This window comes from Blennius ocellaris (assembly GCF_963422515.1).
Source record: "Blennius ocellaris genome assembly, chromosome: 7".
Taxonomy (NCBI): Eukaryota; Metazoa; Chordata; class Actinopteri; order Blenniiformes; family Blenniidae; genus Blennius; species Blennius ocellaris.
The window spans coordinates 11,785,288-11,807,617 of NC_137656.1; the positions used below are offsets into that span (position 1 = coordinate 11,785,288).

General features: G+C 40.9%; 1 protein-coding gene across 1 annotated transcript in view; it reads right to left on the minus strand.

Moving 5' to 3' along the window:
* Positions 1-15,069: 15,069 nt before the first annotated feature.
* fbxl17 (F-box and leucine-rich repeat protein 17) overlaps positions 15,070-22,330 on the minus strand; it is a gene marked incomplete at its 3' end in the record, with an annotated part of 219,635 nt that continues 212,374 nt past the window's right edge. The window contains exon 11 of the mRNA XM_080499685.1: positions 15,070-15,207. Within this exon, the coding sequence (XP_080355811.1) occupies positions 15,070-15,207 (138 nt within the window). The remainder of the gene's footprint in view (positions 15,208-22,330) is intronic.

The window sequence follows — 22,330 nt, forward strand, 5'->3', positions numbered from 1 at the left end:
GAATCTTCATGATAGCCATACTGTCAAAGGAGAGCCCAGAATATTAGACTGCAATTTAAGAGACCTGATAAACATACTGTCACCAGTGAATATGAAAGTGAATGTTTCATGTCATGGTTCCTTTCCACAGTTGGTGGCAACCATCATCTGGGACTACTGACTGAAGGACCAACTTTAAAAATGTTCTCCTGCTGTTATGTGGGAACCTCCACAGTATATTTATGTCTAACAGTGGTTCAAAACATTGTTTTCCACAAGATGTCAAAGTCCACGCGTTCTGTTTATCCAGTTTTTTTTTTTTTTTTTAAGTTTTCCAACCGAACAACAATCGATGCCTTAAACCCAGATTCAGACGTTGGAGCTTCTTAAGATTCCCATGCCTGGTAGCTGGTCCCCAAGGAGTGTGGGACAGCAAACTAACATTGATCAGTCACTGAGTGGTCAATGCACAAGAAGTCTGCCATTAGGCAGGTAAAGTCGCTGCAAAAAGTTAGGACTTCTTTTATCTGACAAAGTGACCATTTTCTCATGAAGACAAATTGCAGTCAAACTATATATAAATCCTTGCAGCCCAAAGCAACATCTGTATTTGTGTCAGACAAAATATAAATGTATATATCCTTTTGATTATAACAAAACATTATTCTTGTTCATCCACAAAACCCAACAAAACAAACAGTTTCTGCTCTCGCTTTCATCAGTCACAAGTGTGCTTGTTCTGAAAAGAAATAAATTACGCCGTGTTTTTCTTGCAGAGTCAGAAACCAAACCTCACAGGTTACAGTCACCTGCAGAGAGAACCTTCCATTTTCACATTTCAAGCCCACATTCAGCCAATGATCCCTACTGTTTGCTCTATAGGATGATGGCAATGGCACAGATGAACATGATGATAGCCGGAGCAGTGGCGGTGCCTGGGGCTGTGATGAGCATGATGATGATCATGACCTGCTATCGCTCGCCAATGACAGTGCCGAGTCTTCCACAGGTTAAGACACGCACAGCAGATACAGGAGCGATATCAGGATAACAGTAGGGGTCCCGGACAGTAACAGCAGGATAGGTGAGTTCACATTAAGTGGAATGAATGCGATTGGGCCCCGGGCTTGTCATCAACACATAATGTCTCCAGCTGATTCTGGATTACATTGTGAAGGGCAACAAAGAAGGATTCGAAAATTGCCTGCAATCTGTGTGCGCAAATTTGTGTATAATCACAATCTGAACAAGCTTATCTCGAATAAATTTGAAACAACGGAGAAAATAAAACATACGTAAGGTCACATAAAGAAGACAAGGCAGAAAAGCTTGACTGTTAAACTGAAGGGATGCCTCCTTTTGCCACCAGCAAGGAACACTTTGAGCCCTGGCTCGACTACTTACACTGTCAAAGAGCCTCTTAAGTGTCACCCTGTCTTGTAACGACACATGCGCTCCGATGGATGTCTCTATCCCTCGGTGTCACTTTGGTTCTGACAGGCTTCTCTTTAGACTCTTATCCCGTGGAGGGAACCACTTTTCTGATCCATCAATCCTTGAAGAAAAAAAACCAAGAGGGGAGGAGCGGAAACAAGGGCAAGAAAAAAGGAATCTGTTGGAAGGAGTGCAGTGGAAGGAGTGTAGAGGAGCCTTGTCAGACATGCAGAGTGTCTTTCTCTGATTAAAATTGCATGTTTTGGAATGACGCGCCATGCTGGTTGCGAGGCGGCGTGGCTGCGCAAAGGCCCTGGTCGATAGCACTCCACCGCAGCGGAATATGAAAAGTATTGATCTGCTTTTTACCTCGGACAGCTTTGAGCACAAAGCCTGTGATGTTTCTGTAGCCAGCCTTCAAAGTCAATACACTTCTCTCTACATCACTCTGCCTTGTAAAGTGAAGGAAAAGAGAGAAAAAGAGATTCCTGTCATATCGGACAGAGTGTGGTGCTCTCTCCTCTGAGCTCTGTGTTGCACGAGGTCAGGCTGGATGTTGTGTGTATTACCTTGTGGATCTGATGCAGTGATAGAAGAGGGATGAAGGTGACGTGGGGCCAGTCAGAGGGAGAGAGGTTAGAACCAGAGAGAGGTGCTTTGTGGCAGGGAGGGACAAAGGCCGCAGATGAGGCCAGCCAAGGCCGCAACCCCATGTCTTTCACACTTGTACACACGAGGGTCACTCCTCAAACTTGTGAATAAATCAGCCATGGCAAACACACATACATGCAGAAATAAACACTTTTGCAGTCTTTCTTTTTGAACAACTACAGATAAGAAAAAGAGGCAGGTTCAAATAGAAAGCTTTAAGCTTTCAGACTCCGCAAAATCAATGGAATCAAGAGGAACTGACAGATGCATTTAAGGGTGCAGATCTTGTGTAAGAAAATCCTCCTCCACAAAGAGACCCACTGAGACGAAGACACTTGGGACAATCCTCAGTGTTAAAGCTTGCTGATCTAGGATCAGAGCAGGGGAGATCTACAGGGAGTAAAACAGAGAGGAAGACAACCAGAAAGAACCAGAATATTAGACTGTGAAGCAGCCTTCGAGATCACGGGGCGTGTGTGCGTGTGTGTGCGTGTGCGTGTGCGTGTGCGTGTGTCTGTTTTCTTGTTCCTTTCCTTGTTCTTATGCACTGTAACACCACCCTTAAAGGCTTAAAGGCACCAGAGGCTACGTGAGGATGCTGGTACGATGCTGCAATCACTACCTTTATCACAAAGTCTCTCAGCCTAATTATCTCTCCTGGTCGGTGCCATCAGGTTTATTCAAGTGTCTGGTTGCAAACTGAGAGACTGTGATTAGAATCGAGTGAGTAAACGCACCGGGGTGGCTGAGAATTGGACACATCTGCTGTGATCAGAGAAGAGGTGTGGCTCCGTGGACCTCTAAGTAGCTGGATTAACCACTGGCCATGGGGCTATTGATGTTATTGAACTGACAGGCTGATGAATGGAGTCCTTCCACAAGGTGTGCGAGTCTGCCGCCGGAGCCGGTTTGTGTGTTCACAGGCCAGACAGTGTTTGAGAAGACAGAACTGCCAGCAATTAATCTTACAAACAGGATATTTTTGTAATGCGGGCTTTGATTTTTTGGGGTCAAGAGTTCAAATTTCCACATTTACCGGTGAAATCTCACCTGGGGGCAGCGTGTCTCAACCACCTTCAGTCAATAGCAATTAATTAATATTACAAATTGAAGCTGTGATTCTACCTAAAGCCACCTGTATGCTTGTCAACATGCACCACTTTGCAAAGCAAAGATCTGGAGCAATTTTTTTTTTTAAATGCATCATATAGGAACATCACATTTATGGGTTCTTAGAACTCCAGAGAACTTACTTACCCAGTTATTATTTCATGCTAATCAGCTGTTCCACTGTGTACAACCATCCCTAATCTTAAAAGAGAAAAGCTTAGAAAAAGAAATGCTTAAATTTTACTTCAGCAGAATTGACTGATTGTAGGACAGTCAAAGATTTACTCCAATTACTTTTCTTCTTTCTTAATTCCATGTGCTGGCAAGTTTTGTTCTCTTAGCACAACATGTTGGCATTTAGAGAAAAAAAGCTTATGGTGGATTAAACATATTTAAAAGGAGTCTTTGTTTCTGTGGAGGAGCAACAGTGTTTCAATTAGCCTGGGGAATTATTTCACAGTGACTCAGAGTGATTATAGCAGCATAGTGTTATTAGTGCTTTTCCAGTAAAACCTAAATACCTGTGTGGTGAAACATTATGCTTACAGAGGGAGCAAATAGAATGGTTTTGTCTTATAAGAAAGGTAAATTTCATGGTCTGGGACTAAATACTAAATGAGTAACATACAGTTGATTGTCACAGTCAGCGTATTAGAAGTGGGAGAAATAAGGCGGGCTGAAGATTGAAAAATGCAAACAGCCAAACCAAAGATGGGAAACTGGATAGAGATAATATCTCATTCTTATCCAAAGACACATATGTCCACACAGATATAAACAGCCTCTTCCTGGCTCATTTCCTACAAACAGGTTACATATTTCATTCTATTTACCCGGCAGACATTCACGAGGGAGTTTTTTTGTTAAGTTAATCGAAATAATAAGGTCAGGAGGATTGCTCATTATAGTTTCCACATCACTCCTCCCTGCCTGACAGGGAGAGGCCACTTTCAGTCAGCTGAGCTCCTCAAGTGAATAGCAAATTATTTCCCATTCAAACAAGCAGCCATTGTGACCACAACTGACCCGGATCCTCCCAGTTACAGGAAGAAAATTGTGATCATCTGCATGACACAGTCTTAACAGACCACACCTGTGTTTCCCTTTGAATATACAGGCTGGAGAAAGAAAGAAATTCAAACACCAATGCTAGAAATACAGATATGCAAGGACAGAAAGAAGAAAATATAACAGTATGAAAAGTTCATCCACTTTTTTTTTTTAATGAAAAAAGTGTTGTTTAAAGATGAAAAGAATAAACATTCCTGTGAAACATTAACTTGTCTCCAAAACAAGACCTTCAGGCCAATCAGATACGGATGAAGCCTCAATGACTGTTGCCTCGGCTCTTATTTCATCTTTAACTTGTCGTGACCCAAAGTGGAGCATCTTATCGTCTTATCTTTGTCGACTGAGACAGGTTGGGGAGAGACATGTCTTTTGTTTGATTTATGGTTTTATTGCCCTTATTACTAATTCATTGAGATTTGTTTGAGTTGAAGTAAAGCATTTCAGACTCCAGGTTGTGAGTTGAACATTAGGAATTTTAGAGATGATTAAACAATTCAATCGTGACACCTCTTGCAAAAAGAAGAAAGAAAAACATAACACATCACAAACTTCATTGTTTAAAAAAGCTGCTCGCAATTTCTGTCTGCAGTTAGTCTTCTCTTCGCATCAAGCTAATGAAAGGGCGTTTAGATTTCTTTTGTTTTAATTCATAATACAATTATAATGACATAATAATTACAGTTTTGAACAGTTCCCATAAGAAAACATAATTAACCTACTTTGCTCACTCATGTAATTGTTCATCAAATAAAGTATCACTCATAACTGGAAACAGGTTTTGGAATCCATGCAGCTAATTTGACACTTGGCTGACCTAAACAGAAGGGCACATACGTACAAGTCCATACATTTTAAAATATATATATATAAAAAAAAAAAAAAAACTAAACTAAAAAAAAAACTTTTTTAATCTCTTGCTAAAAATGTCTGAAAATCGCTTTGGGGATAAGTTGGTAGCATTTCATCATTTTTACATTTTCAGTGGTTACAATCACAGTTTTATTTTTATTGCGTTACAATGGTGGACGTGGACGAGACTTGTAGGAGTTGATCACGTATGCCCAGACTCAGACGTACAGTCAAGCTCACACGAGTTTGGCACTGCTGCTTGTGCCAATGTATTGTTTAATGTGTTTATCTTGGAGATAGGAATCCTGCCTTGTTTCGATGAAGTCATATCTGGTTACAATGGCAACAATACATTGTTTTAGAGACATGTCTGGACGACACGTAGATGAATGCCACCTCGGCGCTGACAAGCAAACAATTAGTTCATTACACCAATACAGTCTGTTAACATAAGATAAAATAGAAACCCAATACAATGAGCTTGTTAAAGTCACTGGCCGGCACTTGTCTTCCTTTGATGTCCTCTGCACATTTGACAGTGGAAGCTAAGTGGTTGGGTGGTGGTGTGGGGACCAAGCTCATACCTGAGTACATTTGGGTGTAATTAGAGTGGTGTCCCATCCAGCTCTCTAATTATCTACTGCTTTTATGACCGCATTTATATTGTAATGGCCCAGTAATGATTTTGTGACAGCTCTGTACAACGCTTGAAGACCTCTGAGGCTCTTGTTTGGGTAGCTGCTTGGAATCTGTCCACTGTGCCAGGGTTTAGTTTGCATTTCATGGTTGGCAGTACTCTCATGTCTGCTCACACTACGTATGCATGAATATACAAAAAAATAAAAAATTATAATAATTTTAGATGAGAACCGGTATCAAGTTCTACAGCCTTTCATCAGTTAGATTGTACCAACTGGGCCCACCTTCACTCTCCAAATACATCAATGGCAGTAGGACAACCAGGACCACTGGAGTTGCTCTGATCCTGTCAGAGTCCTGTCAAACTCATTGAAATCCTCACACAGAAAACATTTCACTGATTCCAACAGATCAACTCTGAGGATGAAATATTCACTGCCACTTAGTGTGTCACACACCAGGGCAGAATTATGACGAGCATATAATGAATATTCACTTCGCCTGTCATCGCTGTACCCCAATTGGTTCACTCCTTAGTTGAGATACTGCTGTGTTTTAAAGTTTCCACTATTTGTCATCATTGCAACTATATTTTCTTGGTGAATAGATGAGATATTCCATTTATCTGGTCTCGATGTTGCTGCCTTAAGCCCCAAGACAGCCTGTGACAGAGTTGCATGTCTGCAGTTAACATCTCGATATTGCTATAGAGCTTGGTGAGCCGGCCATTCAGAGCATGAAAACTCAATACTTACTCAAAAGAACTTTTCTCTGTTTACCTATTTCTGCTCCAATCATGAGGGTAGCTCTAAGAATCAGGCTTTTTGACTGCAAGCAGTATTTTTTTCAAATCCCTCAGCTGGGAGCATGAGGGCAGAGAAAAAGCCAAAAGAGAAAGCCAGCACATTCCCAAGTAACTTTTGTGGAAGTGACTCCGAGTCAGGCAATTAACACCCGGCTGGTCAAGTAGAAACACTCAGCGTGCAACAGTGGGGAAAAACCTTGGCCCCCTGAGGTGTAAATGTGTGTGAATGAATGTGGGTGAATCAGGGTGTTTCTGAAAAGAAATCTAGCATGCTCAGTCAAACTAGTTGAAGTAAACAGAGGTAAATACATTTTTTAAATGTTTTTTTTTTTTTTTTTTTAATGAGGAAGTAATATGCAAAACTGAAAAAGCTCCCCAACACTGTCTAAAGAGCACAGCAGGGAATGTTGCCCACATCCAGTGTAAAATCACCCTATTTTGTTTTATTCAAAACACAATATTCTCATTACACTCAGCCGGCTTACTGCACTGTCATTTCATCTGGTTTTCCACACAAAAGCACATTAGCCCCTTTGGTCTAGTAATGTTCAGAACATAACCCATAAAGAACCATTGTAATGCGTCTCTGCCTCATTATTGCCAGGTCAGTGTGCGGAGCAACACAGGAGAATAGGGCGCCTCGTATGGCTTGTTAATTCAACACCTCCCTCATTCAGAACGGCATTTGTACAGCTGGCCTTTTGAAGGGAGTTCAAACTATATACTCCCACATCTGCGGACGCGTACAGATGCAGTGACACTGCACATACACAGCCACACAAATCTGAGACCCCGTTCTGACATCACTCCACACCACCGGTTCCTGTCCAACCTCTCGCCCCCCACCTTGGGAAATCACCCAGTGCCTGTCCAGCCACCAGGGCGTGAAATACACACCCCTGGAAAGCAACCGAGGTGGGTGGAGGGAGCCGACGGTTGAGGTGGTGAGGGGCTGAGGCAGTAAGAGGTGGAGAGTAGAAAGTATAAGCACATGGGGCCTGAAGATGGAAAGTGAGGAGGGGAATTTGAGGGAGGGAAATACAGTGGTGGAATGTGTGTTTGACCGATCTGCGGGGAGCAGACGGGGTGTTGATTGGAGGGTTAGGTGGTGAGAGATGGAATTGAGGGATTAAATGGACATTGCTTTCAGTAAGAGGAGGAGAGAAAAAAGGGGGTACCATGAAAGGAGGAGGAGGTCTTGGGGTACACTACTGGCCTTGAGACTGAGGCTCCGTCATGCCTCACGTCCCTGGGAGTCCGGTGCTCAAGAGGGGAGTCGGCCCAACCTTTGTTACTTTGGAGGAGTGGGGAGTGACAACTCATACCAGCATGTCTGACATGTCAGAGCAGTTGGCTGGCCCGGGAGCTGGTCAGGTCTGACGCTGGCCATCTGTAGCTGTAGAACAGGGCTGAACTGTTTTAATTGATGAAAACCGCCCAAGGGAGGATGTGAGATCGTGCTTCAAGGAGAAAACAAAGCGGTCGGTAAATCAACCGCTGATTAAATGTGCATCCAGTTATTTCGGCGAGCAAATATGACTAGCGGATTCTTGATGGAGCACTAATGGTAGTTAAATCAAAGGGAGTATTTTTTTTTTTTTCAGATGCAAGACAAACAGAAATTTGCGTGATCAGATTCAAGCTTTGCTCAAGTCTCCTGTTGGATAGATTCATCCTTATTCCGCTCTCTCAAAGAGCTCCTTTTAATGTCACCCAGTGAAGGGAAGTGATGAAATGGAGCAATTACGTATCCATTTGTGCTATTCAGGTGAAACCAGGTGTAAAATTTCCAATCTGTGCACCTGCTGTATCTTCAATTCATTGTGCTTCCTCACCAGTGCTGCCTGTTACAGGGTAATATTCAAAATATGGACAAAGTATTACATGCAATAAATCTATTTACTATTATCATATTGTTTTTGGAGAGAGGGATTGCTCTTCCTGTGCCAGTTTACTCCTAAAATTGCAAACAGCTAAATGATCACAGCATAACACAGACACGGGGGGGGGGGGGGGGGGGGGGGGCATATGGAGGAAACCCTCCTGAATTTTAAAGTTGGGCTGTAATAGGAGAAAGAATGCACCATAATAAAGCAAAATTGTTCCTCATCAAGAAGATGCATGCTCGATTTGATATCCAGACATTTACAAATATGAGAAAGAAAACAATGGAGCATTCTCTTCCTGAATGGGGACGAACATGTTGGGATTTTTTTGTGTTGAAAACAGATAGCAGAGTCATCTCCCGTCGGGCTGGATATTAATTTTCATTTTCTAAACAGTTTGTGTATATAAATATTCATGAACCACCTTGAAAAGCGATGGGTGACTATAAGGCGGTCAGAGAAACCAACAGGCCCCCCCCCCTCCACCCCTCCCTCTTTCTCTGCAGCTGTGCTGGGAGGGAGTGGGGGGTTAGTTCATGATGAAAGACTCTCACTATCCACGACCTTTCCAGTCTAAAACAAAGATTTGCACAATTAACTACTTTTAAATGTCATCCAACTGCCAAATCTGCATATCAACACCAAGCCTTGCATAAAAATGAGGATGTTTGTAGAGGAATCATTTTTCCTCCCCTGTCCCAATCCCAACGCCACCAAATGGGGTTCTTTCTCGTTTTAGCCAGGAAGGAAATGTAAATGTCAACATATCTTGTGTGGAGATCCTTCTGTTGCTAATTAACCTTTGCCGTTCAGAAGCTAGACTGAGCTCTGCCTAAACACTGCAATTAACTTGAGCTTGAAAGACAAGAGAGACAACATCTACACTGAGCCATGCAATGGAGGGATTCAAGCTGACTTCATTATCCCTGTCGATGCACGTGTTCACTTTTCTTTTTTTTTTTCAAGGTGCACATTGGTTGATATTTTCCCCCAGCAGCAGGGATGAGCCTATTGGGGAGGATGTCAGAATTTGGTGGATTAACAAATCTCATTTCTTTTTTTTTCTTTTTTTAATCTGTATGATATAGGACAGGAAAGCTGGTTTAGTAGTAGCCCGTGGTGAGAGGCAAACCATTATTGGGGAATTCATACTCATAAATCTTTATACAGCAAACTGAGGAGTGCCTGGGTCTATCACGTTCAAGTTCGATTTCCAGATGCAGTGACTGGGAGGGAAATCTGTCCTCCTTCAACTGACTTCAGCCATCTAAAACAAGTCAACGGGCCAGTGTAATTCAAACACTCTCCTCTGGTGTTCTCTGTGGGTCTCCTTGGGGCCTGAGCTGCTCGGGCTCCTCTGGAGTCATGAATACCATCACTGAGCTCACTCCCTCAGCTCAAAGGCAGTGTCGGTTACAAAGTCAACCCATTAACATCTACACTATTCAACACTACTTCTCTTCCTCAATGGCAGAATCAACACAAGTCAATAGGCAGACAGACGACCACAGGTAGGCAAGCAAAATACCTCCAGAGTTCCCCCCGGGAGTAGGGTGAGAACACTATATGATGGACAGGAAATATTTTTATTTTATATGTTGATAAATATTGAAGCTGTCGGAACACTCAGGGCAGATGCAGACAAATGATTGACATAATTTCCAGGAGAAAGGAAGACTCCGGGTTTGAGAGGGCAGGGGTGAAGCAGGGGGAATGCTTGGAGGCGCCAGAATAAAGTTGATTCAGTGTAGGATGAATCGGATGAAGGGAAGCTTGAACAGGGTAAATCCTCCTCAGTTGGAAAGAGGAGACCCTTTTAGCACCAAGAAAGTATCTTGGGCAAAGACACCAAACCATGGTTATGCGAAATATTTCACAACACGACTTTTGAGGGAAGCTATGGAAATTAAACTTCCTTTGCACTACAGATTTTTCTGGCATGGGCTGGAGATCATAAGAAGGTGCTGCATCGTTGTATCAACAGGTTACCGCAGTAAAAAAATAATCCAGTGTGGTCATTCCTGATCAATGGCACTATTATTGTTATTGCATGCATTGCTAGATTCCAAACATACACATTTTTGCTCTGATGCATTAATAAGACACTGACATACTTTGATTTTGACTGCACACCAAACCAAAGACGGATGGCCATGCTTCTAAAAAAGCCTTCATCATGAATACATGCATTGCATCAACTCTTGTGAGAAGATTCAAACAAGCTTCTGTCTATTCAGTGGAGGACATCCTTCAATGTCAGCTATGATTAGTTCTACAAAAATACTCATTTCTTAGGAAGACTTGGAATAGCGTCCTTGCAGGTCCAACATGACAAATGCCCCGTATGGCCAGCATCAATTCTTATCAGCACCTCATTAAAAATGTAATGACCACATGAATATTTACCAAGTTTAATTACTGCTCTCTATGTTTTTTTCTGCCATGCCCTGCACTCTCTTTTCTTTTACAGAGGGCAGCCTCTCATCCAAGTGGCGGCCGACCGTGTCCTTCCACCTTGATGAATATTGCAGAAGTCCGAGGAGTGTGAACCACTGATGGAATCCACCTCAATCAGCAAGAGAATCGATGGCGTACACTCACATTTTTAAAGGCACTAATTGGCGGCAGTAAAATTCAGCAAGCTGCATAATTTACCCAGGAGAGAAATCGGGGAGTGCAGGAAGATCAGCTCATTTGCAGCAGACACATTTTTAGAAAAAAAAAAACCTTGTCCTTCGAAAATCAGAAGGTTTGTAACAGATGCAGAGGAGACCAAGCCAAATTATTAATGGCTCTGGTTGTCAGTGCCAATGAGGTACAAGCCACTGAAGGAGGCTCACTGCTGAAGAAACACCGAAAACCTTTTCACTGAGGAGCAGCTTTTTTTCTGGCAATATCTGACTCTCTTTTTCCCTGAGGTTTATTCCACTGACAGGCATTTTTATTTGAAATAATGTAAGAATAACATAAAAAAAAAACTCCAACACGACAACAGCTACCCAATCTGGCAGAATAAGAAGCTTCATCTGTAACATTCTCTCATCCATTACGATTTGACTCCAGTCAGAGACTTTTGTTGTTCAGCATGCTAATTCACAAGCTCTTCAGTTACAGGTGCTCGACAATATACTGTGAAAAAAAATGAAGGAAAAATTAATTGACATCAATCCACAATGATTTATGACAAAAACTATCTGGAGAAGGCTATAATGGAATCACAAGGTGAAACTGAACACAATGAGTAGTAAGAATCATAATGAGCAACACAAACAATAGCATAATGACATATTATCAGGATTTACTCTTGTGCTTTGGTACGTACAGAGGTTAAAGTAGACATTATGCTGGTATGCAACTAGTGAAATGGGATGTTAACATATCATTGCAAACATGTTGGATTATGTAAGTAAACAGATTCCTGAGATACTGTATCATATGATCCAGATCTACAATTAAAATAAATACGTGTTTCTGAATGAAACAATAACTTCAAAGTTAGAAGCTCACAACAGCAGCAATCGTAAAGTTAAGAGTCACAGACCCTTCATTAATTTGAGGGCAAACACAAAGAGACAGTCACATAACCACATTGATCCTGAGGGAAATTCAGTTAACAATTAACCCACATAGGCAGAGAAAGAACTTGCAAACTCCCCACAGAAATCCACCAACCCACGAATCTAACGGGCGACTTAATGCTCTGAGACAAGAGGGCTTGTTTTACTCTCAGTCATTCATCTTCTGACTGAACATTCTCATCCTCTGTGTTGGAGAACAAGTCCTTAAAACCTGATTGGCTCTAACGTCCAAGCTTTGATGAACATTTTTTTTAAAAAACCAACGCTTTACTCGCGATTCAAGTGAGCCGATTTGCCTGCTGACACAAACTGTGTTGACAGCCCAAAGAAAACATCTGGGAAGAACCAACCTTTGCTTCCCGCTTGATGCCATCTCCTGTGTTTGATCGCCAGACATGAAACAACACAAACACACTGAACAGTAAAACAGGCACTTGAAAGGGACAATATTGTCAAAGACCGGGGACATATTGAGTGACAGCTTTTTAGCTGTTGGGAGTCCTTTGCTGTCTCGCTGGGCAGTGAGCTGATGTCTCGTCGCTTTGTCTCAGATGTGAAAGTCTTGTGATTGTAAATAGCTATGACCTTGAAAGTGCACCTCAATGAAAATGCCAGGTGATTGTTGCCTCAGTGTTCACTAGAGAAAAAAAAACATCATTGGAAAATATTACATTTCTAACAACAAAGAAAAAAACCAAAACATGTAGGATTCTTTTTTTGTACCAGAAAATATACAAGCGATCGGCATCAGATTTAAATTCCAGCATATCTACTCCTATAGGCATTGTGGTGTCTGTATTGAAACACAATTGATATAAAAAAAAGTGTACAATTCCATCAAGAAAAAAACAGTTTGAACACTCTCCACATGATGAACAATGAAAGGAAAGTATTCCCAACGTCAGTGTGAATATCCCACTAACGCCTCAATTCCACACATACAGAAAGAAAAGAGAAAAAAAAGCTTGAAGTAGTAGTGTTTTATTCATCTTTATGTAAATCCAGTCATTTACGGTTGCCTTAACAAATCAGGAATCAAGTGTGTCAACATCTAGCAGAGAAGAAAGTGCATATGGGGATTACAAAAGAACAGAAACTGAACAGAAACAGGCCGGGGAAGAAACTCTTCATCGGTTTAAAGTCTACAAATCCTGACAAGGGTAAAATGAATGTGTTCTTAATTGTCTGAAATCTCTATATGCTGTCGAAAGTTTACAGTTCTACACAAACTCTAAGCTCGGCAAGCTATTGTTCAGATGTGAGTGACGGTGTGGAGGCTGAGTCCAGAGCTGGTTCACACCATAGAAAAGTACCCTGGTTATTTGCATTCTTAATGGTACACTACTGAATTTCTATAGAATAGATGAAAAATGAACAAGCTTTGACCCACCGACTTCTACTCACCCTGGATTCAGGCCTGAGCCTTTTTTTTAATTTTTTTTTTACTTTACATCCTACACCACTAAGAAAGATAAACTGCTCATGGCGTTGCTACATAGCTAATGTTACAAGTATATGCTTAAAAAAACAATATTAGGCTAAGAAAATCCCACACAGTATGTACTTATATAGATGTATATAGCAGAGCAAATAACTGGAATATGGTTTTCAGATAAATTCAGAGAAGATAAATATTTCTTTATTAAAATCTGGGTTGATTCCAGGTTGCTAACAGGATGGCATTTATTCACCACATAAGGCTTACTGCGTCCTCTTACCAACCATTAAAGTGGTTGCAGTTATATTCAAAAACTAACCCTGGATGTTTTTTTGGGGGGGGAGAAAAGGCAACTTCTATTTCAAGCACTCTTTTGTTTCATTCTGCAATGACTCAAGGTGATGCTCAGTCAACAGTAAATCTATGCATGGCAATCAAAGCAGCATTGATCTGAAGTCATGTGAATGTTAATTTCTACTGCTCCCCATAAGTGCTCCAGCTGAAAAAAAAAACCTCAGGATTTCAATGTAAACATGCACTTTTCAAAATGTAGTTAATGCCATTTTCCTGCCATTCATTGGGCAGAGGTTTGACTGCTTCCGGCACGAAGCAATTCTCTGACAAATGTTGTGCATATTAAGTCAGTGCAGAGAGATCTGTCCGTCATGTTGACACCTCTGCAACAATCTCACTACTAATACACGTTCACAAATGCCTTTAACACTGTACTGAAACACCCCATAGAGGAAAACAACAATCCAAACTGAGAGAATAAACATCACAAATTCCTCAAAATGCCTCAAGTGAGTTGTTTAGTTGTCTTCTGGAGATGATTCTGAGTCTCTGCTTGTGCGGTGTCTCACTTGAGTTCAGTTCGGAAGATGTGAACACCTTCAAGTGTCCAGTTAAGGGTTTTTTGTTGTTTTTTTTATCTCATTTGAACAAAAATATTTCTGGCCCAACCATTGCTGAAAGTCCTTGATTCAATGATGCACATTTTCAATACAGATGAAAGAAAAGTTAACTCTCTCCTTTACCTCGTGATTATGCAGAGGACTTGAAAGGTAAAAGTTGAAAACTCTTAGCTTCACTTTACAGATGGCAATAAACACTCAGCGTGCTGTTTCGCACTAAGTCAAACAAGTCTCAAGATTCTGCTCAGAGAAAATGCACCATGTTGTTCAGTGGTATCGGACTTATTGCCAATGAAAATGACTACAATTCAGTTTTTGAGCATAACTTTAAACTGGTAGGTGCATGACATCTCCCTTCATTATAAAATACTGTACTAAAATGGGAGATTTGTTTGAAATAAAAGTTTTAATGGACCAGTTCGGGGTTTTTTTTGTGTCTTTTTTCCATTTGTTACATGCATGACTGAACAGCAAATGAGAAGCAAAACATGATTGAGCTGCGTTTATTGTGTTTGTATAGAAAACGGGGCCTCTGTGCAGCTGTGTGTGTGTGTGTGTGTGTGTGTGTGTGTGTGTGTGTGTGTGTGTGTGTGTGTGTGTGTGTGTGTGTGTGTGTGTGTGTGTGTGTGTGTGTGTGTGTGTGTGTGTGTGTGTGTGTGTGTGTGTGTGTGTGTGTGTGTGTGTGTGTGTGTGTGTGTGTTTTATCCAGCAGTAGCTACGAAGCGTTCGATGTGTTGGGGCTCCAGCCCATTTGATATGCTCTCTCCAGGGTTCTCTTGCAGTCCTGCATCACCGTGCTGAACACGATGTGAGGGTACTGGACCACCAGCCTCTCCACTGTCTCTTCGTTCACCTGCAAAGAACGCAGACAGACAAAAACCTTGACGCCATTGTCACAATCGGGAAACTTCAATGACGCCAGAGGAGATTCATTTGTGCCCCAGCACACAACAGCAGCACAGGTGTTAAAGGATGGACCCTGATCGGGAAATAGAGGCAACTCTTTTTTTTCATTTTCCTTAAGACTTATTACTTCGATTGTATTTTTTTCTTATTTTCTTTTCTTGTTTTTTTTTTTTTTTCTCTCGTTGTAGGTGGGGTGAAAAAACGTGGGAATAATAATAAAACTGAGCCTTGTATGCTTGTCAAGAATGTATATAAATCTCAATTGCTCAATAACAAATATTTTAAACCCTTTCTTGTAGTGGACGTCTTGGTTTTAGTCACTAACATTTCTAGATATCTGTAATATTCAAGCATGTGAACTTTGTTAACTGAGATCACATGCGTCTGGACTCTTTAGTCTCCCTCACATTGAGCTGCCTTTTTTTTTTGTTACATCTGAAATGATTTGTTTCTACTTAAACTTAAAGGATTTTAACATGAGTAAACTTGATCATCTCATTTCATTGGCATAAGCCAAAAGGTTATTAAGCTGCGAGTGTTCATATCGTCCGATTCTCAACGATTTTTTTTTTTTTATTGGTTGAAGACAATTGTAGAATGAAAAAAAAAAAAAAAAAAAAAGGTTAAACTTTCATTATGATGAAATAAAACCTTAACACTGTCTCATAAAAAAGCAAAAGCATCAAGGACAAGGTTTGCCACAAGCCAAACAATAAACTGTGAAGCAGAGATGAGACTTTTCTTCTCTCTTCATTTTGCGGTTTGATCACAGTAGAACGACATGTCTTTTTTATACGGTGGGATAAAAGTGAAGCTGGGCGCCCATAAGGAGACACATTTTTGCTCTCAGGTGATCAATCGTCCCTTTCATCCTGTTAGATGATACTGTCTGAATCAAACCATCTTCACTATGGACAGTCTGTCGATTTCCTTAAACATTATTTATGTGTTGAATGTTTTTATTCATGGAGCAAATTGAAAGTGCATGTTTACCTGTATTCCCAGGATACAAGCTAAGTGAGGTGAAAGAGCTTTGTGTCTGACAAGCTGCCAGAATATTTGAGGTCTGCAGAAACAGTGAACTCATTAAATTCAGGGCTTCAAAAACACGATTGTTTACTGCAACTGTCCAGTACAGTAGGTAAATAACTTTGAATTTATGAAATAATTTTGTTTATGTTGTTGGGTATTAGTAATTTAAATACAATTTGAATAATGTTGATTGGTTTGATATTTTCTGATTTATATTACCTTTCATTAAATGATAATAACAACAACAATAATAATAAAAGAGTTCATCATATGGATAATTCAATAATTCACAAATCAAATCAAAATATGTTAGATGGTCGACATCATCTTATGATGCTTAATTCAATCAAAAACAGACAAATGATTTGCTTTAAATATGTTATTGCTCAATTTAAAAATGGGATTCCTTTGAAATAAAAAGTGTGTGTGCATGTGCAGAACCACAAATGCACAGAAAATTGGACTGTGAAGAGGAGTTTAGTACTCGAGGACAGCTTAGCTCACCGGACTAATGAGGCCTTCATGTTCTCAGAGGACTAGAAAGACAAGCAGCTAATAGCCACTCCAGCACTTCTTTGCCAGTCTTGTGTGCTCGTCAAACCATCAGTGAGGGCCAAGAGTGAGAAAGTCTGAGAAACCGACAAAGAGCATAGGCAGAGGAACCCAGGAGACCTTGAGGGGTTAGCCGCAACCCACCCAGAACCAACCCCCGCCCACCCGCGAGCGTGACACTTTCCAGGGGAAATTATGTATAAACACTCACACACATGTTGAGGCGAGAGTCATCCGTTGTTGCCAAAGCAGCAACAACATCTTTCACACTGTTCTCTGAGCTCACGGCCCTGAGGTTTCTGTTTTCTGGAGGAAAAGTCCTGCATGAGGCTATGATCAGCTGTGGTTGTCATTCGGTCTAATCTTCAAGGAACACACTTCCTCTAAGTGGTGGAATGCGGCTTTTCTTTATCACATATTGAGAAAACAAATGGCCAGACAGATGCACAAAAAGACAGAGTTCCAGAAGAGAAAAAAATCCATCTGAATCTGAGAACTGGACATGTGTGCTTGAATGGACCGACCAACAATGTGTCTTGAGTTACAGAAAGGAAGATGGAATCTGCTGAGAACAAGTGAATCCAATAAAGGTAAAAAGCAGCAACTGCATGTTAGTCTCCCCTTTGATTGTCAAGGAAGAAACGGCATGCTGGAGTTCAGATACTTGATGCCAACACAAAGACTCTTTGAGGATGTCCATGATTCAGAAAAAAAAAGTGAAATCATGAGCACGGGGTCAAAAAGTCCTTTGGTCTTTCGTACAATGTTTTTTTTTTTGTCTCTGATCAGAAAATGCTGATAAACATTGCCAAAAATACCTCGCTTCAAGTCTGTCTCCAGTCAATGCTGAGGAGACAACAGAGACAGGGAGAACTTGATTTCTTTTTTTTAAAAGTGAAATAATATTACAACACTTCAGCTTCAGGAAAGCTTCATCAAATATGCAGGAAAAAGTCAAAATGAGAAAATTCCAGCGAACTATTTAGACTGATCGGTGATACATTAGCACCACAGAAGGATCATTAATAAGACAGTGTTGGGGAATTTTGCCTTTAAGAATTTACACCATCATATGAGTATTCCACCAAGTTTTATGAAACAAAACACTGCAAAGCCGCACCGACTGAAAAAAGATCAGACTGAAGTGAGGCAGTAGTGTGGATACAAACACGGGGGCCTGAAAGAAGATATAACAATCAAAGTTGTTGTTCAGAGTGTTTTTCTACACAAGATTCTCGAGCTGGGTCAAGTGTAAGCCGCAAAGTGACTTTCATTGCTGTAATAGCTGCGTTTCCATTCACCTGCTTTCAATCACATTCAGGCTTTAGGGGGAAACAAGTGTTAATCACTAGGTGCCACAGCCTGTCTGCAACACAGTTTTTGGAGCTTTGTTGCAGATTTATTTTGTTTGGCTGTTCGACTTGCTTTTCTCCTTTCATTTTATTCATTGCATTTTAGTTTCATGACATGATATTGACATCAGGTAAATTAAACCTTTTGCAGGATTTTTCCCAAGTCTCTTTGTTCCTCATATTTATGCTGCAGAATGTTCGATCTGTAAGTTGAAATAAGATAAACAAAACAAGATTCGTATTACAATTGACACACTGTTTTCATTCATTTGAGACCTGGCAGATATTTTTTTCCAATCAAAATTCTTTAAACAGATGTAAAACTGAAAGTAGCAAAAGACATTTTTTCAAGCTTGATGTTTCAAACATATTTTTGAATGTCTCCACAAACCACAGAAGAAAAGAAGGAAGCATATCTTATTGATCCCACTGGGGAAATTACTTCTCTGTATTTAACCCATGCTAATCATAGTTAACCTTAATTGGAAATACTACATGGTAGCAGTGGGCTACCATGGTATTGTGCCTGGGGAGATGTTGGAGGTCAAAGGTCTTGCTCAGGAAGCCACACTGGCAACCTGTCAGCAGTGGGGTTTGAATTTGTTAACCTCCAATCCCAAGTGTATTTCTCTAACCTCGAGAGAGCCACTACTCCACTATTAGGATGGTCGAGCATAATCTTGTTTTTCCTTGCTATCTAATTCACTCATTTGATTGAAATTCCCCAAATGAGGACGTCTCATTTCTGAACTTCAACGAGCCCAAGACGATCATCTTCAAACTTTAGATTCTGATTTTTTTCCAATTGCTATTCATATGAATTAAAAGTCAACCAAAAACTGTGACCCTCATTTTAAGAAAATACTCTATAATCACAAAGTATCAGTTGAACTTTCTCCTAAAGTCTGCTTATTGAAGCCTGTGAGGCAACAAGATTAAAAATGTGTCCTTTGTTGGCCATTTTGAAGGCCTCGGTCAGGTGAGTCGGTGGCTTGATCAATGTTTTAAACCCTCAAACTACAGCTGTATTTACCCCCAAAAAAGATGACCCATGATATTGTTCTCACAGTGGACCAAAGCAGGATTAGAGGCCCAGCTTAATCAAGGCCTCCAAACATTGACTACAGTGACAAGTTAAATTTGTTTAGACATATGGCAGGCGCCTCATTAACAAAATAAATGACAATCCCACAACTGCCATCACAACATATTATACTATATTCTTGAAAAGAGAATGAAACCTCTCCCCAGCTCGTTAATCAGGGTTTAATTACAATTAAAACTGATCTAAAGAATAGACCCGTCAAACTGATGAGAGGCCGTAACATTCATTAATGCTAATTTAGTGCAGCTCCACTTGCTGAGCAAACATGGCAGACACAACACGGTGAACAATCAAAAAGCTGAATCATTTCCTAATTGCCAGGTTGTGGCTGAATGTTTGCGCTGCAACACGACGGCTTTGATGGAAATCATGGAAAGTGTTGCGCTGACCTGTGCTGCTCTCCATTGTGACAACTAAGTGAGGGGAAAAACGTAAGTAAGGTTTTTAGTTTTAGTGTTTTTAAATTCTGAAGTATAATAACAGTCCATCCAACAAAAGATCATAATTCATATGTTTTACTATGGTGGAGATGCCAGTCAAATAGGAGAAACTATCAATCACTTCCAACAGTATATATAAGGTGTATATTGTAATAACAGAGCACAGAAATCCCTGGCACCTTGCTTGGGATCCATTTTAATTAAATGGCATCTTGAATGACAAACTGTACGCTTACGCTTATTTTAAGACAGCTCATTGAAGGTGGACTGAAAATCTTGTTGACAGAAAATCGGTTGACTGAGGTATTCATACATCATAACTCTCTTCTACTGCGCCAGGCTGCCAGCAAGAGTAACTGTACCACTTTCTGTGCTTACAAAACAACAGCCTTTTGTAAAGGAAACTCACTTGTAGCAAGTTCCCAGAGTTCGCAGCTACGGTATGTCTCTTTCCAGCTCGAATAACGCTGTATGCCCTTTCCATGGCTCCGCACTATGTTGAATGAGATGTGATGACTTCACCCCACCTGCTTGGTATTTGCGGCTCAGAGCTGATGTTAGACATGAAGGTCAGAGCGAATAGTGTAGCTGACTGAATAGTGGGGAGGGGACGCCTCCAGTTCCAGCCGAGCCACATGCTTATTGAACCTGTGAATCAGCAGTTTTCTACATGGAATACAGTTGTTTTTTGGGGGTTTTTGGGGTTTTAAATGGTGCTTAATGACATGTTGGGTAACTTAAGCTTGAAGAGGCCATCAGAAAACATCGAGACCTGTGGTGGCAGGGATATTGCTTTAGACATACAGGGAACGTTTTTCTTTTCTTAAAAGCCATACAGTTGTGATCTTGTGTGCTGTACTGTACAAGCCTTCCTTCAAACCCGCTGCCAAGTCCATCGGAGAGCCATATGATCGAGCAAATCGCTACTCACTGATGATTCTAATCTCTGAGAAGCATCTGGGAGAGCAGCCACGGCTATCTGGACTGAGGCCTATACTTATGATATTTTCCCCCATTTTAACTTCAAAGATGCGGCCCTCTAGATCTAAGTGTGGTGTAACTCATCCTGACGGGTAATGTGCTGTTGTCAGGGTTTACAAGAGGGTGAAGGAGAGACGGGGGGAAAACAAAAAGATGTACGTCTGATATGTTGTTCGGCAAAAAAAAGCACCTTTTATGTTCGACAATAAACGAGAACAGTTTCTACAGTTGTGTGTGTGTGTGTGTGTGTGTGTGTGTGTGTGTGTGTGTCTGAGTGTTAGTTGACAACTGCTCCTCAACTTTTACTTTAGACAGCTGAAGGTAAGTGACAGTAAGTTGCTGAGCTGACCTCTGCTCTCTGTGGAGTGCTCATATGTGCACTTTTCCTCAACACCGAGTACCCCCCCCCCCCATTTCTTTCTACGACTAATCCACCGATGCAAATGCACTCTATCACCACGTAAAATGTACATTTACTGCAAACACGGGGGCTTCTCCTGGTAAGCAGCACAGTAAAACACCTCGTAAAGATGACTAATGTCACAGCGGTTCACATTCTCAGCTGGGAAAAAGAAGAACCGGGCTGTAAATCGATAATCAGATACACAAACATGAAGATGCATATTGTATTAGGCTGTCATGGTGAGAGCACCCTCTCCCTGCAGCTAGCAATCAGGCAAACAAAATAGAAGAAATAGAAAGAGAGAAGATTGAGGCAATGTAAAACAAAACAAAAACAAAAACAAAAGTAACAATATATTGTTGCTACATCAAAATCCACTGTATAGTATTATTTGTAGCAACCGTGACTTTGGAAGAGAAATAAAGCACTGACTGATGATATTGAACGTAATTTAAATAAATGTGCAGTAAGATTCCAGAAAACAAAGATATGATCCACAATACTTCCTATATAGCAATTTTTTCTTTGCAATAATATTGGTTCCATTAAATTCAATGCAGGTCTGTCTTGTTTTCTTTTTTTTAATTTCCCTTCCTTCCCATTTTGTTTCGCCATGTGGCAGCCATTGCTCGTCCCAGACCCATAAAGAGAGACAAATACCCCCGTTCCCTGTCTACTCCCATGTAGACAGTGTATCAGTCAACCAGTAAATACATTTGGGGTAAATGTTTAAAAAGCCTGTTTAGGCAGTAGAAGAATGCAGTGCATCAGGTCTTAGTAAAACGCAGCTTAAAGGGGTCTGAATTTAAACAAGCAAGATTTATAGCCTTCTTTAAACTGCTCAGAGGAAAAGCCCCAGTTGTAAAGTTTCTCAACGAGCAACTGGACAAGTGAACGATAGCTTAACATCTTCGATAAGAGCAGGAAGGAGGGAGAGCGAGGTGAATGAAAGAGAGGGCAAACTGTACAGGAGGTTTCAGGAGTACAGATACAGAAAAGAATTCCCGACAAACTTATTCTGAGGGATTCAATATTTCTAAATGAACTATTGATGCATTGGCTTGGAAGCTTAAGGAATAGACTGCTTTTTGCCAAGGAAAGCCTGAGCTCAAACATTTTGATTTTGTCTCAGAAAGCCAAGCAGCCCTCACAGAAATCTGCAGTGCAAAGCTCAATGTGCTTTTAAAAACCAGGTCAGGCATCAC